Source organism: Podarcis bocagei, assembly GCF_964188305.1.
Source record: "Podarcis bocagei genome assembly, chromosome: 5".
Lineage (NCBI taxonomy): Eukaryota > Metazoa > Chordata > Lepidosauria > Squamata > Lacertidae > Podarcis > Podarcis bocagei.
Window position 1 is genome coordinate 14,710,344 of NC_138129.1, and position 17,193 is coordinate 14,727,536.

General features: G+C 43.0%; 1 protein-coding gene across 6 annotated transcripts in view; it reads right to left on the bottom strand.

Annotated features, from left to right (window-relative positions):
* The window catches only part of GNAS (GNAS complex locus), a 182,917-nt gene that overhangs the window by 97,796 nt on the left and 67,928 nt on the right, over positions 1-17,193 (bottom strand). For 2 of the 6 annotated variants that reach the window (XM_081196493.1, XM_081196492.1), the window contains exons 1-2: positions 13,122-13,263; positions 9,047-9,119 (exon numbers count right to left, since the gene is read on the bottom strand). In XM_081196493.1, coding sequence (XP_081052619.1) covers positions 9,047-9,119; positions 13,122-13,260 — 212 coding nt within the window. In that variant the 5' untranslated portion in view covers positions 13,261-13,263. Of the gene's footprint in view, positions 1-9,046; positions 9,120-11,928; positions 12,304-12,552; positions 12,643-13,121; positions 13,264-17,193 lie in introns of those variants that run through there. The other 4 variants (XM_081196490.1, XM_081196491.1, XM_081196495.1 and 1 more) reach the window with 3 other exon arrangements.

The window sequence follows — 17,193 nt, forward strand, 5'->3', positions numbered from 1 at the left end:
ATCTCCATCTTCACGGCGTTATGGTCGGAGCAAGTTTTTGGGCAGATTTCCACTTTCTTAATCTTTGGAGCCAGTCCACTAGTAACCCAGATTTGGTCAATTCTGGTCCAGGTCATCATTGCTTGGGAGAAAAAGGTTCCCTCTCTCTCCAGAGGGTTCCTTGTTCTCCAAATGTCTATCAAGTCCATGTTTTCTGTCATTTCGAAAAAAGTCTTAGGGAGTCTCCCTTCTTTAGTGACTGTTAGTCTTTGTGCCTTGTCCATATTAGTGGAGACCACGCCATTCATGTCTCCCATGATTATCATATTGTAATCCAAATAGTCCGTCAAAGTTTCATGAAGTCTCTTAAAGAAGTCAGATTTGCCTTCATTTGGTGCATAAACTCCAACAACTAAGAATTTTTCTCCTTGTACTTGTATCTCCACAGCCAGATATCTCCCTTGTTCATCTTTGAATATCATTTTTGGAGCCCATTTCTCCTTCACATATATTACAACTCCTCTCTTCTTAACTTTGTCTGATGAGATAAATTCTTGTCCTAGCCTTTTATTTGAAAGTAATCTCCTGTGGGCTCTAGTTATGTGAGTTTCTTGTAAGCATATCAAGTCCGATTGTTCTTTATTCAATATATGAAATACTTGTCTTCTCTTCAAAGGCCCATTGAGCCCATTACAATTCCAACTAAGGAATTGCAGAGCCATCTTGTTATTTTCTTAAGGCTCCTCCAACAGCTCCAAGTTGTTGCTCTTCTTCTGATGGTGGTGGTTTTTGTCCAAACGAGAGATTCAGGATGTCCAGTGCTCTCCTCTGTTCTGCAAGTACGTCCACAGTCCCCTTCTGTAAATCCTCCTGGCATCTTGCCAAAAATTTGTCTTTATCTTGAATTGTCTTTATTTTCACTTTCTTTGCCTTGTAGTCAAATGACAGTCCTTGTGGAAACTCCCACCTAAAGCGAATAGTGTTCTTCTTTAGCAAGAGAACCAAGTCCTTGTAAAAGTTTCTTAAATCCAAAATGTATTTTGGGATGTCTTTGAAGATCTGTACAGCTGAATTTCCAATTTGCAGGGCCTTTTCAAAATGTAATCCTAATATTTTATCTCTTTCCTCCTTGGATCTGAGTGTAATCAAACAGTCTCTCGGTGTCTTTCTATCTTGCTTTTTACCCAATCTGAAGGCAGTCGTAATTTTAAATTCGTCTTCCTCAAGGTCCCAGCAATCCACAAACTCCCGTGTCAAGTATTCCACAAGGTTGTCTCTTTCGTTCTCCGGAATCAGTCTTAATTTTAAATTTCTCTCTTTCCTCTGTAACTCCCACAAGGCCAAAGTTGCACAAGGGCTTTAAAATATTTAGCCCAACTATTTTTAAAAAGTACATAAATGTTTCAGGTTGTATACCATCTCTCATTTAAGACTATGTTTAGAAAAACAAACGAAATGGAATTTTGTAAAAGTAGATACACACTTTTTTCCCTGGCTTAACTATTCAGGGGCTACCATAATTGAACAATGTAAAACAGGAAGTGACAGCTTTGTATACTTGGAGATCACAACAGTGTAATGTGAAAATCAAAATCAGCATAAAAACACCAGCAGTCAGATTTTTATTATTATTTTTTTAACATGAAGCCCCTGAAAAAGGACACAATAATAGACAGGTCTTACAGCTTGAAAGGCGAGCCGTGATGGGGCCAGCTGGACTTCCTTTGGTGGAATATCTATTTCCTCAGGGCCACCACAGAAACAGCCCTGGCTTACTTGGCATATTTCAGACGTAAGGAGCATTATCACAATGGATTGCCAATGGCCAAGACTAATCTTACAATTTATAAAGCAGGAAGCAGTAGAACTTTTTGTTTTATCATCCCTTCAGAAAATTTGACTACCATGGGCCAAATAAAATTGGGCCACATTTCACTTCAGTGAAAAGTTAGCTATAAAACCATGCCAATTAAGCCCTACAACCAGCTCTCTTAACGGAAAAGCAAGTTATAGAATTTTTCAGAAGTGAAATGATTGACCATTGCAATAGGATAAAAGGTTACAGTCTGGACAAATGGAAGATGCTGTATTCATCCCAAGTCCTAAATTTGCCATTTTTACATACAGAAGTTTGGCAAAACCATTAATCTCTGCAGCTCTGATACATATCTGAGCTCCAAGCTTTCAACTATCCTGACAGATGAGCATGTATCTAAAGCCAGCAAGAATAGCCTTTTTGGCATTCCATCTTCACTGAGACTCCATCTGAACTCAGTATTCCAGATCAAACCTAGGAGTTTTTTGTCTCTTAAAAGGAAAAGCGATATACCTGAGAATTACTGGAGTTCATCAGAAGCTGTAGCACAACAACAAAAGCAAATACTAGCTTGGCCTCTGGATTTACTTTCATCATAATTTAATAAGCAACAATTCAATATTTGTTGGACGAAAATGGATAGTTACGTTTTACCAGCTTCATTCTCCTATTAGTGAATGAAGCATGCACTCTTAACAAACGCAACTAGAGTTGGGGAAATCTAGTGACTGAGAATGAGTCATTAGGATAATCTACAAATAAAGGAACAGGTTAGAGACATACATGCTTTTTAAACCACTCTGCTTTTTCTATTTCAGTGTGCACTTTAACCTCTTTAAGCCTGACAAAATAACACTGCCCAAAGTGAATAGACTGCCCAAGTGTAGAACTAATCTGTTCTACAAAATGTCATTGAATCTTTTAATAACAATGGTGTTCTCAACAAACAACTGATAGCATTCTTGCTCATCCTTCCCTTATGGAATCTCAGTCCCTGAAGTTCTCAAATTCTCACCACATTATTCTACTGCTCTTCTCAAAGAAATATTTTCCAATTCTTTAACATAAAACTATCTTACTTTAAATTTAAACACCTTGCTTCTTGCCCTAACGTCTTGTATTCTCTAGGAAAGGGGGTCACACATACCAAAGATACAACAGAATGAATGTGGCAAATGACAATTGGTCATTCACTCAGGCTTAAGATCAAGCAATTCAACAGAAGAGGGATTGAAAAGGTTTGCTATTGGAATTCTAACAAACGGAGGGGGGGGAGAATGTGTGATTTTAAAGGGTGGGGGTGGAATCCCTGTAAATATATGGAGTTGAATTCAACTAATTATACTTGGAGGAGACTGAAATCAATGGGCAAGGATAATTTCAGTCCACCGATTTCAGTGGATCTATCCCAGATATAACATACCTGGATTCAACCCATAATGCTGTTCTACTTCTTTCCAACATTAGGCAATAACCATGCCGAAAAGAGAGGACCTATAATCTATCTACCAATTTGAGCTCCTCCTTCTTGAACTGTGGCCCTCAAAACTACCATTCAGTGTTGGCATGGGCCTGAACCACCCTGAACATATGTCTCCTGTTTAACTTTTGTGAATGGCTGGCAATAGCAGCATACATTCGTTTACCTAGTCACTCTTCAAATGTTACCTCAAATGCATGGATTACAGACACATTTCCCTCTCCATAATATACTTGCATCCTAATCTCGCCAAATGAGAAAACCCCCCACTTAACTCACACATCTTCACTTTAGCAACTGACATGCACCTTTCCTCTTTTCCCATGGTTACAACTTCCTGTCCCTATTGTCTACGTAACTTAAATATCCACAAACTTTTCCTTCCCCACTGCCAAGGGCAGTTATATAACAAGTGATATATATATATATATATATGTTATATAATGTGATGTTAGATATCCAAGGATGGTAAATGAAGGTATACTTGCATTATTCATTTCTAAGCTATTTCTGCAAATTTTCCCTGGAAAATGGCATCTTGTCTGTCAGTTTCTTAAACCCAACTGAATTTCACGATTATAGATGAAATTTCTTCTTGTCAAAGGGCAACGTCTCAAAACCACTCACCAACTATTCATTGCTTCTTTTGATTTCCCAACCATAGCTTGAAAAAGACGTCCTGGGAATTTCACTGGCTGTAAAAGTATCACACGGGGCAAGAAAAGAGAAGGAGGTAGGCTCTACAGGTATGCAGATTGCAGAGACTGGTAGGGCCATGTGAGAACTGGGAGGTGAACGCTTTTGGAGAGGTTAGGGTACAGTCTAATTTTACAGGTACTTACAAGTTTTGGAAAAATGTAATGGTCAGCCCACTGATCAGGCAAGATGCTAAACTTAGCAAGTGCCTCTGCATACATCATGCCAGCACAAGTTGTAATTGGGTGTGAAATGCCTAGGTCTCTTTTGAAAAACAGCTGCAAAAATATTCAAATCTAATCCTGAAATCTATGCATTTTGTTCAATTACTTTAAGAGCAACACTGACTGAAATGGGTAGGTTCTGAGTACTGCAAATGAATCACACTGAAGCAAGGGAAAATTGCCTGACTTTCTCCAGACTACCCTATATCAAACAGCAACCAACAAATGACATTTAAGAATGCACCAGTTCTTCCTCCACAGCCCAATCAAAGCTATTGTCATGGACAACTTGAAACATGACAGAATGGACAGAAACTCTAAAAGACAAACTATGCCCTTCCTTGTATCAATAGCCCAAACTTTGGTTCACTAACCCTAACTAAGATCATAACATCTCTAGATATACCCCTTCTATGCAGATTACTTTGGGGGCTGAACTGCAAATAACATTTCTATAAATAGCAAAATCCAAGACAAGGGTCAAATGAATTGTTATGGACTGACAAACAAACAACAAAAACAAAAACCAGCAACACATTAGGGTAGTAAATACAAATATAGAAAAGGCACTAATTCCCCAGCCTTTTATGTATAATGCAGGGTATCCTACCCTTTGGAAATGTCATGATATCAACTGAATGCGAACAGTTTTTAAGGACTACTTATTAGGGCTGGGCGATATATCAATATATTGACCAAAACCGGTTTGAAGTTCACACCGTGATAACTGTTTCATAATATCTGACCTCGCAAAATATTGTTAATCACAATGTGTGTGAGGGCTAGGCAATATCTGGTTTTCAACATCGTGATATATCACTAGCTAAACACTGCAATGTTATTACCAGCTAAACATAATATTCATCGCCATACTTTGGACTGTCCTGAATGCCACCATTCGGTAGCGAAGTCCCAAACCAAAACTCTTGTTTGGATGCATTTTGGCTTGCCTGCTGATGAAAGTGACCATGAGGTGATTGATATTATCATCATTTATCAGTTTTAGACCCTTAAGTAGTAGCAGTTGCCAGGACATTGTCCTGTTTGCCTTTGCATAGTTCCTTCCATATTTCAGATATCGTGATATATCTAGACATCATGATGTTTAGCTGGTGATATATCACAATATTGAAAACCAGATATTGCCCAGCCTTACCGTTTGTATGAAGCTAGGATAAAGCACACTGGAATAATAATTTTTGAAGCTTGGATACTTAAGCAACAGCTACATTCTAGTAAAAAAGAAGACACTAATTTAGGCTTTCAAACACCCTGGCATAGGAACAGACATCCTGGCAGTTTATTTCATTATTGTTGTTATATTTCTATTCAGATTTCTCACTAAGGCTTTTTTGGGGAACCAAGGATGCCATTCTGAACACAGATTGCTTAAATCCCACTTCTGTGAAGCTGCCTAGATGTATAGGAGTGTACACCGAGTAAACTGATCAAGAGCCATATATTCTCCAATGAAAAGGGGAAGGAATCTGGATCCTAAACTAAAAGGCCACAGTAATTGTAGTCCATTGACTTCATGATCCATTGACTTCATGATCCATCATCAAACATGGCATCCTCTTAACAATGTTGTTCCACGTACCGGATCTGAACAAGAACATTGTGAGGAATATTCTCAGATTTCGCTCCCCAGCTTTATTATCCCATTCCTCTCAAGTTGCACCAAAAGCCCAAACTGTTCACTAACATACGCTAACTCGTGATTTCTATTATGAGGAAACCAATTCTGAAGAGTTTCTTTCCCCAAAATTTTAAGGGTCCTAAAGTCAATTAATATGACATACAGCTTCCTACTGCCATTCCACCAACTTCTCACTCTATCATGTACACATACATCCAGGCACCGCATCACATATGGCTAAGTACAGAAATGGTAGTACATTTTTGGTGGGCTAACTTGCAATTAGCAGTAATTGGCTAAATTTTGGAGCAGCTTGTTAAGGTCCAAGAACCAGCTGTAACTGAAACACCACAAATGATACATTGAACTAACATATGTACACTAAATCTATACTACATTAAAATCCTATTATCCAAGTGATAATAGGTAAGTATTGAGGACTGCATAACTTTTCTGAAGATGCGAGAGCGCCTCTTACTCGTCCATACTGACATACTTCTAAATGAGTTTCAGTTAAGCAATATTTTATTATTAGTTTATTATTTATTTTCTTTTATTTCATTTTCTACCTATCCTTTTACAGCAAGCCTTCAAAAGATGGCATACAACAGAAATTCAATTCCCGCCATCTCCAGTTAGGGTTTGTTTAGAGCAGGCTTGTCCAACTTCCAAGAGACTGCGATCTACCTGTTGGCCATCCCTCGTTTAGAGCAACATGAATGAAGAGGAACAAGCCGCAGTATGCCTCAGGTTCTCCTTTTTACTTAACCAAAGTTTGTTGTGTGGTCTGAACTGGCAAACTGCGGGTAACATTAAAATGAAATCACAGTTACTGAAGATGGCTTGTAAAAACTAACCATGGTTAAGCTCAACCACAGTTCCAGGTCCAGATAACATGGTCAGCACTGGCAAATGGTTTTACATTTTGTCTGTTATAATATAGCAGTAGAAAATAATCAAAAGCTGACGCAAAAGTATGTGAACTAGTTCTCCTGGATGAATGGGAGAAGTGAGGAAAACCAAAGCTCACTATGATTCACTCCTACTCATTCACGCTGTCCTAACCAATGTTTACCAAGACATACAGATGCTGTAGAGTGAAGGGCAGATGGGGTTCATCAACCTGGGATGGTAGCTCATCTAGAAGGAAAACTCTGATCTTAAACCTCCACTGCCTTATGGGACATCTTTGGGAGAAGAAAAGGCTAAGGAGTAAAGCCTAAACAAATCTGAAATGGAGTCCCTAAGGCAGTTGGATGGTGCCTTGAACACTTCTTCCAGCAGCTCCTGTTGCCAAAAGTATTCCTCTGCTTTCCTTTGGACCACATCAGCAAGGCCGAGAGGAGGGTCTTGTCGCCTGGGCAATCTAGGACCTCCATACACACTGCCCAGACTTATGCCCCGGGGAGTTCACTTCGGTGACTTCACCCCTAGAGGCGCACTCCACTGTCTCTTGAGACAGATGGATGCCAATACATATGCTAGGACTTCAGGCTGCCTTTGCTGAATTCTCAAACAAAATTATTTCTGAAACAGAAATAAATGTTCAAAACTTCCTTATTATAAAACAAATCAGATTATTGAAGGCAACTAAGTATGAACCAAAAGCAGAAGAGCTACATATCAAAATCTTGTGACTGAAGAAGTCTTTCCACATTGGTGTGTAGGTAGTACATTTTTCTTCTGAACTAACAGCTGGACCCAGGTCCAATATTTTTCACAAGGCTACCCCAATGAATCTGTTATAAATTACACAATAGTTACTACTGTTTTTCTACTAGCCACTAACTGGGGGGATGTGAAGCTACAGCACTGAATACTTGTAGCACTAGTGAAAAAGATGAATTCCAGGATGGGGTTGATTAGAAAAGAGAATGAAAATAAGACTGTGACTATGCTAAAGCCTTTATTAGCCTATAAATCTACAGTGATCTGGAATATTATGTTCCATTCTGATCACCCATTCTTCTAGAAGGAAATAGCAGTCAGAAAAGATGCAAGGCAATCAAGAGCACCTATCTGGCAACAAAAAAGTGAGAGCATTTGGGGATTTCAACCTTAGAAAAGAAAAACACTGGGGGGTAGAGAGAATATGATAAACAATTGTATTGACAATTATTTTCTCTCTCTCTCGCTTCCCTAACCTGGAGTGACCAAAACAAACTGGGCATTGATTCAGGGTAGATAGAAGTACTTCTTCACAAACACACAATAGATTTATGAATTGCTGCCACAATATAGATGAGAGGTTGCCAATTAGCTTACCTTGCTTTAAAAGGGAATTAGACAAATTCACAGGCAAATATCTCAATGATGATTAGCTAAAAAGAACCACCTTGTTCAGAAGCTGAGTACTGGGGAAGGGGGTAGAAAAAGCAAGGAACTACCATGGAAGTCCAAAACTGTTTTTCAATTGTCTGCACCACTTCAGTTTCAAGACTATTTTGCTATGCAGTACCTTTTGTCCCAGATGGGAGCAGATATTTGGGTCCTGCCCAGATACTACCCCAAAAAGTGACTTGGGGTATTATTGTGGAATACTGTAATGATAGTAGAATTCTGAAAAAAGATAGTAAGCCTTGAAATTCCAATTAAGAAATATGTACTTAAGACTGGGTCATACATCTTTCTCTACAAACAATGGAATGCCAAACCAGGATATTAACTAAATAATTCTTAAGTTGAATAGGTTTTGCTTGACAGGGAACAATATAATCAATGCTTGGCCCATCCAAAGTGACAATGAAACAGAGAGAGAACCAAAAGCTTCTTATTTTATCTCAAATCTGGAAACCAAAACAGCAATCATAAAAGTCTGTCTGTGGCCTTAAACATAAAACCAGTATGTAATCAATTTCCTGAAGCAACCCTTAATACTTCTTCATAAAGTGCATTCAGTTTACTTTGAAAGAAAATACTGAGCCTACTACAGAAGAAGTTAGATGTCAGCCATATTGTGAGAGAAACTGCAGCAAAACTTCGCCTTCATAAAGCCTGACAAATGAAACCTTGATGCAATCAGTTAAGAAGCAGGCTCCCTCGCATATTTGAAAAGTTCAATCACGATACTCTCAAACTAAACACTACCCTTTCCCCCTAAAAAGACAAATCCTCAAGGAGCCACATTCAATTACACCAGAACTCACAAATATACTTATAATCAATCATGCACATAACTTCAAATAATGTGGTAGGAATATAGATGCACTTACTCTGCATTAAATCCATTCACATGCAAGATCCGCATTTGTTTGACAATTGTGCTTTTACCAGATTCACCAGCACCTAAAAACAAAAAAAGTAAATCAATTTCAGAAGGAAGTAAAATAAATTCTGGGGCACATGAGTCGCTTCAAGAGGCAAAATCCATGAACCTAGGTTACTCACCACAAGACTGAAAACTGAAAGGAAAAAAAGCAGTAATTGCCACTGGAAACTGTAGCTGCAGCTAAAAATAAATGTCCAGCTGAAGTCATGTGTCGGAGCTGAAGCATGAAATATTTCACTAACCATTTTTCCCCCAGTTGTCTGCATCAAACAAGCAGAATGGGGAAACTAAGGCAGAGGCAAGTTTAGTATTCTGAAGGGAAACGGGAGTTGCCTCAAACAACGACTACTTCAAAGGGGGGGGGGGGGAGAAAGGAGCAAAGCCAATTGTGTCTGTAAAACCCTGATGTCTTTAATCACACCACCAGCCAGTTCAACACACTGAAACAGAGAACATGGTGCCATTTGAGAAAGGAGAACCCCTGCCACCATTCTGCTACAGCGATGCCTAAGAGCCCCCTCCTGCTCCCCACCTCTCATATGCATCCTGGAAGCAGCTTCCCATCACCTCCACATGCTCTACACCCCATGCACATACCCACCAAGCTGCACATCAAGTCTGCATTTTGAAAATACCATCTTGTTCACTCCCATGAGAAGACGTCCTTCATTCTGCACCCTACAACTAACCCTTCTCTTTTCTCCCACTCCACACACAAGAAAGCCCCTTTTCTCCCCATCCAGTCGGCATGTTGCACCCACTCAGTCTGCACAGTGAAGGGCTTGAACCATGAAATCTGACTGAGATATTCAGGCACTCCAGCCACTAGCTTTCAATATTTCTATATAAAAGCTGGCGTTTTCTCTTCCCCCTTTGCAGGAAATCAAGTCCTGCCATGGTGATGCAGACACACAGATGCTCTAGCATCTTTGGGTGGTTTATTTCCATATACAGCTCTCACAAGCCCCAGAAAAAAGAGAAATTTAGGAAACCTAAGCAAGGCAGGGATCATGAAGGCATCATTTGTGTTTCTTCAATGCCAGGCTTTCCCCGGTACTCAATGACAGCACAAGCCTCCATTTTGAGTCTCGTACACAAAACTAAATTTTAGCAGCTATATATCAAAGTATATTTTTCTGGGGAAGTCTATCCTGTCTTCCTTCTCTTTCATGTTTTCAAATTCCACAGCAACCTAACTCCTTCCTTCACTCCAACACACTATTAAAACTACTTAAACTCTGAACATTTTAATGCCAGACATGAAATCTTCACTCCTACCCCATTCTTTATAAATATTGGTGGAAAACAGGTTCAGAAAGATTTCACCAGGACAAGATAAATAACTGCATATAGCACTCGCCAGTCACAGAGCTGTAATAGGTCAAAAATAAGCAAAAATCTATCATACCAAGCATAAAGAGAGCTCATCAAAAGTGAGGGTGTTTTTCCCGACCTTCCACCATGAAGATGCAGGGGACAGCTAAAACTATCAACCCCGCAAAACTTAAGCAAATACCAATTTAAATTCCTACCCTATTCCTGAAATTCCCAGCAGCTATCTATAACTATTGTATTTTCTCTCATACTGTGTTTTTCATTTAAAAAACACACTAAACAGTTATCACTGATATGTCAGTCAAATGCATACATGATTTGAGAAACCACACTAAGGACTTCTAAAAGTCCTATGAACAAGCTTTTAAGATGAAATGTGTTTTTTTCCATTGCATTATTCTTAACATGTTCACCACATAACACATTATTACTAGTACTGTGCACTTGTGCTTTCATTTCTGGATTTTATAGTACTTACACTACTACACCACAGATTTCTTGTCATTCTCTGTATGACTTAAGGACTCCATGTAACTACAGTTTTTAAGCCACCACATCTGGGCAAATCAAATTTAAGACACATAAGGAACCCATGTTTTAATTATGAAGAGCCAAGCTATTTTCTAACTACTTGAAGCTTAAACAAATGCATATAAATGTCTATAAGCTTCTGTTCTGGATATTTAAGCTGCAAAACTGATTTCCACAACAGTTTTAAATACAAGTTACATGGGATTGAGCACAACTGATTTAAACAGATTTACTTCCAACTATGCATTCTTAAGATCGCACACATGCATCGGGCAGACATTAAATCAGGTATTTTCCTCAAATTTATGTGCCAGAAGGGACCTGGATAATCACTTCAATGCAGAAAATGTTGCTATAATTATTCAACTTGTATTTTAGACCTCTTCCTTTCTTAAAATCAATGACTTACAGGCTCTCTTCACTCAACAGCTCATGGAGTCCCATGTTCACTATTCCAATCACCAACACCACCTAAAAATATGGATCATAGCAAACTAGGTTCTCCTGTAAAAAAATACAGGCCATTCAAAAGCAATACTCCAGTACCATTAGATACTACAATGTCACACAAACTGCGTGTCTGAAAACAGAATATTCATTTTATGTTGAGGTCTTTGGGAAGTGTTTTAAACCAAGTGTGTATCTGCTGGAAAAAACACACCAAACAAATAGGCCAGCATTTGGTATTAATCTATATGGAGCCAAAAATGCTCATTCCCCAGCCTCATTTCCCCAATGTTAATGATAACAATAAATGTGACAAAGGGAAGGACGCAAGTCCATCACAGTATTAAAAATAAACCTTTCCTTCCGCTTCCTTCAAAAGCCTCCTTTTCCGAGTCCACATTAAGCCCCCTTTCCTTCCAAGTCCCCAGAAAAGCACCTTAGCCCACCGCCACCCCATTTATCCAGAATACACCCCACCTCCAACTCGACAGAATACTGCAAAGCCCCACTCACCTCCACACACTTCCTGTAAGGATTTGTGCATGTATAGCGTTCCCAAACAGGGAAAAGGGTGAGGCTGGATTCTTTTCATACTCCCTGTCCCCCATTCGCTACTATCATCCACTTCAGTCCCCCCACCAAGGGCCCACACGCAGCGACTGTGACCACATTAACTGAAGTGCTGAGCATCCTGTGGCCTGCAGCCCCCACCCCCCAAAAAACCCTCTACCTGTACAGGCCCCGACATTACATTCTATGAAAGTGACATTCCACTTAAAACATCACTGACAGCCGCCTCAACCACTAACAGTTTGAAAAGACCAGAGTGTCTTTTCAACAGTGGTTTGTGCCCTCTTCTCCATGCAGCAGTTACCTATGAAGTACAAGGTGGGGGGGGGGGCAGAAACAGGAGGTGGTGAGCCATGTTTGGGGGGGGCAAGCCAGTCTAAAAAGGGAAATGTATGTTTCTGTCTGTCACCTTAATAATAATAATAAGGTGAACCCTAGGAGTAGGGTGAGCTACCAGTTACAACTTATCCACTTTGGGGGGGTCCCAAGCAGTGGGGGGGGGAGGGAGGTTTAGAGGAAAAGGGCCAACCAGCGTTGTCATCCACCTCAAGGGGTTTCCCTGCTCACCAAGGAACACACCCGTGTCCATGAAACGTATGAAAACGACGTGTTGGGAACAGAAGGGATCCGGACCCTTTCGAGTGCCTAGCTGGCTCCCCTCCCCCGAGCTGTCACCCCCCTGCCAAAAACAAAAACACCCCTCCCCCGTTAAAAACACACCCCACAAGCGTGGCTGCAGTACGAGCAGCCAGCGGCTGAGGGCCCGAGGCCTACTTTCTCCCAGGCCCCTTTTCCCTCGCCGCCAACCCCTGGAGACCCGCTTCCTTTTCCCTTCCTGCCAAGCCGGGGGAGCTTCCCCGAGAAGCCCGCGGGGAAGGCAGGCAGGCAGGCGAGCGAGCGAGCAGGCGGCCTGGCAGGCAGGGCCCCACCTCTCCCTCCTGCTGCCCAGTCACTGCTGGGCCCCGTTATTGCCACCCGTTACCCAGGGAGACCCGGGCCTCGAGAAAGACGTCCGCGCTTCCTTTCCGCTCTCTCCCGCGCCCCCGTGTATGCGGAAGGGGGGGCGCGCGCTTGGCCTCCTCAACCCCCCCCAAAAGAGAGACGCCCTCCTCCCCGCTGCCCCCGGCCGCCCTTACCCAGCAAGAGGAGCCGGTGCGTGGCCCTATAGACCTGCTTGTCCTTCTGCAGCTGCTTCTCGATTTTCTTGTTGGCCTCCCGCTGCGCCTTCTCCTCGTTGCGCTGGTCCTCAGTCTTGCTGTTCCCTAAGCAGCCCATCTTGGGGGGGGGGGCGGAATGGAAAGGGGGGAAGGGAAGGGGTGGGGAGGAAAGGCCGGGGGTGGGGGGTGCAAAGGAGGGGGCACCCGCAGCCGAGAGGCAGAGAGAGAGGAAAAGGGAGTGGGGCAGGAAGCAACCGGGTCTCGCTGGAGAGAAGGCGGCTGTGTGTATCTCGGGGGGGGGGGAAGCCTCTCTCCTTCCCCCCCTTTTTTATTCTTTTACTCGCAGCTGCCGCTGTCTAAAGACATGGAGGGAGCGGAGTGCGGAGCCTACTACGGGGTTGGTTGGGGGGGGGGGAAGAGGAGGGGAGGGGAGGGGTTGGGGGGAAGAGAGCGATGACTTTGCTACTGCTCAAGCCGGGCCTCCAACCTCTTTTCTCCCCCACACCTCGACCAGATCCTCTCGCAATGCAGATCCGGAGAAAAAGGAAAAGGGGGGGGGTAGGAAAAGAAGAAGACGGGGGTGTAGGGAACGGAGGGAGATTGACAGTCACGAAAAAAGAAAAAAAAGGGGGGACCACTGGCGCGGGGGGGGGGAAATTCTCCGCAGGATCACGGGTTAAAAAAGCTGCCTCCTTCTTCCTCCTTCTCTCCCCCCCCCCTTTCCAACCCCTGCAGCAGTAAAATAATAACAATAATTGGGTCTTTAAAAAAATATTTCCAGCTTCCACGCCACCTCCAATGGTGGGGGAGGGCGAAATGAGAATATTAAGAGACGTCTCTGTTTCTATATATATATTATATATATAATCCTCCAGGTCCAAGGCGGCGGCGGCGGCAGCAGAGCAGCTTCCAAGCAGAGAAACCTCCCCAAATCCTGGGCACGGAGAAAATCTAGAATTGTCTCTCTTCCTCGCTCCTCTTTTTTCTTCTTCTTCTTTCCCCTCCCGTCCCTTCCTCTCCCTTTGCTTCTTTTTCTTCTTCTTTTTTCTTCTTTCGCCTTCCTCGCTCGCTCTTCTTCCTGCCTTCTCCTTTTGCAGCGCGCGCACACACGCCGCCTCCCTCTCCAAAAAAGGGCGCAGCGCCCGAAGGGGGTCAAAGCCAACCCTTCGGCTGCTGGCTGGCCAAACGAGTCCCCGCTTTCCTTTCCTGGGCTGGGTTGCGGGGAGAGAGAGGGAAATAGTATCTCTCTCCCCTCCTTTCCCCCTCGATATTCCGCGGCGGCCGCTGTTGTCGCTTCTTCCTCCGCCTTAATGGTGGTTGCCGAGATCCGAGGCCCTCTTCGTTTTCCCCCTCCCTCTCTCGCTTGCGCGACTCTCTTTCTCTCTCCCTCCCCGCTCTCTTTCCTCCCCGCTTTTCACGTTCGGTTTCCAGACTGCCGAATCCCCTTTGGCTTCCCCTTGCAAACGTGGGGAGCAAAGGGAAGGGAGGAGAAACGAGAGAGGGTGGGGGGAAAGCAAGTGGGATCTCCTCCCCAGTAACTGAAAATAACTCTCCCGATGAGGAGCTTTTATTTACTTCCTTCCCTCCTCCTCTCTTTTTATTGCCTCCCCCATTTTATCTCCCCTCCTCCCTCCCCTTGCATTTATTATTATTATTAGGATTGCGATTGTTGTTGTTATTTTACTGTTGCATTCGACAGAGGAAGGGAAAGGCGAGAGAGGCAGAGACGGGGTGGGGCAAGGCGAACTCACACGGAACCATGGGAACTCAACCATTCACATGATCCCCAAACGTCAGGAGTTAACTGACTTGGAGGCGCCCTCTTCAAACACCCACCGGGAGAGAGGGACGCGCAGATCCGCGGCGGCGGCTGCCCTCGTTGCAATGCCGACTCCTTCCTTTCTTGACACGCCCAGGGGTTGCGCGCTGTGTGAGTGCGCGCGTGTGTTTTAAATTTAGCTTCCCGCTGGGCGGGGGGAGTTCCTTCTGGCTCTTTTTTTTTTGCGGAGGGAACCTCAGTTTCCTTTTTGTTCACCAACGCCCCCTCTCTCTGCGGAACTGGGATCCTGAGCACGACGCGGATTTTGTACAAAATAGGATTAAACAACGGCCCCCCAAAAAGGCTTCGGGGGTAGGCGAAAGCACCCGGTGAAATGGCACATCTTTAACTTTTGAAAATGCGTAATCAAAAATGCTTTCCAATTTAAAATGCGGCTGCGGGGGGGGGGCGTGTTGATCAAATGCTGCGAGCCCTTGAGCCACGGTGGGGTTCCTGGGCAATTAAAGCAAATTAATAGCTGTAATTAAAAGGGAGAGGAAGTCCTTGCTGGTCATGCATAGGGATCATGGGTCAGATTGGCTGAAGAGAAGCGGGGCGGTGAAGTAGCAGCAGTAGCACCTGTAGGCAGCATGAGGAAGAAGAAACGAGGGGCCAAGGGAGGGAGAAATGAGGCAAGACACGTGTCAGGCACTGGGCGCAGTTTTGGGGAAGGAAAATTGCTTCTGCCACATGCACGAGATTTCTGCCCCTGGATTTTCCGTGCTGATTACGCTCGCATTGCATTTTGACGTGCCACATGGAAGATGCAGGACAGAGTGTTTAACTCCTGCTATTCTCATCCTATTTTTAACCTCTGGTCGTTAGCTGCTTTGAGCTAATATCTATAATTTGCAACGCTTTATGTTACTGTTTTATTGCAACGTTTTGCATTGTTTTTGACTGCTGCTGGTGTGACATTTTCTTCCTTTCAGTTGTAATTTGAACAAAAAATTAATAGGCTGTGGAGCTGCCTCAGCAAGGCTAGCAGGGACAAGCCGTCTACAAATGCTGAAATGAATACTGTATGTTTGCAGTACTGTCCAGGTTATCTACTGGCCTGTGAATTCCTTTGATGAGCAAGAAAACTCATTCCACTGCCACCGTTGTGATCTAATGTTCAATAGAAGGTTAGCAGGGTAGCCTAAACTGACTAGTTGCAAGGCAAGGTGTCGTGAAGGCTTGATTTGATGCCAGGGATTTATACAGTATGTTTAATGCAACCAGGTCCTCTTTTTTTTTTAGTCAGAACTCGGTACTGAATGTCTAACAATATGAGCCTATTTTTCAAACTAAGGCTACAGTCCTTTACAGGTGAGTAACTTTTCTAACTGCATTTTGATTCCCAGCTTTTGCTTGAAACCTATTTTTGAGTTATTGCAGAAGTGTGTTTTGCATCTTTCCGATCCAGTTCCCATATAATAAGTAGATGGAGGTAGCCTATATGATCTTCAAACGTGATGGCTAAGAGTGTGAGCCATAAACAGAGAGTTCCCAACTTCCCACTCCCTCCTCAGCTGTGAAATCATTAGGTGGTATTCAGTTGGCACCCGGTTTGTTAAATAGACCTTCTAATCTGCAATGTGAAAATAGTAATACTGGCCTACCTTGGAGGGTTTTATTTATATATATTTAAAAGTTTCTGTTCTATCTTTCAACACCATACAGGCCCTTAAGCTGGCAAAACAATCCTAAAACATAAGGAAGGCACCTAAAACCAGACCCATAACTACAACTTTCTGTTACCTGGGTCATCTCGTAAAAAATGCCTCAGGGAAAGAGACTTCTGAACAACAAATACATTGTTTTTAAGGCAGGGGTTGCTGATGGCAGTGCCAGTATGTCCACCAGTAACTTCTATGGTACCTGTGAAAAGCCTCTAAATATCCCCTCAAAACTCCACAATGTGTGAGAAATGGTGTGTTCATTCTTGATCGGTGCCAGATGACACTGGTTTGGCCTATGCAGCCCCACAACGGCCATTTTGTGGCTGTGATAAATAATCATGTATCACTCATCACACACATAAACACACACACACCGCTCTTCATTATATATATGCTCTCCCTTCACACACATATAGCATGGGTAGGCAAACCAAGGCCCGGGGGCCGGATCCGGCCCAATCGCCTTCTAAATCCGGCCCGTGGACGGTCCGGGAATCAGCGTGTTTTTACATGAGTAGAATGTGTGGTTTTATTTAAAATGCACCTCTGGGTTATTTGTGGGGCATAG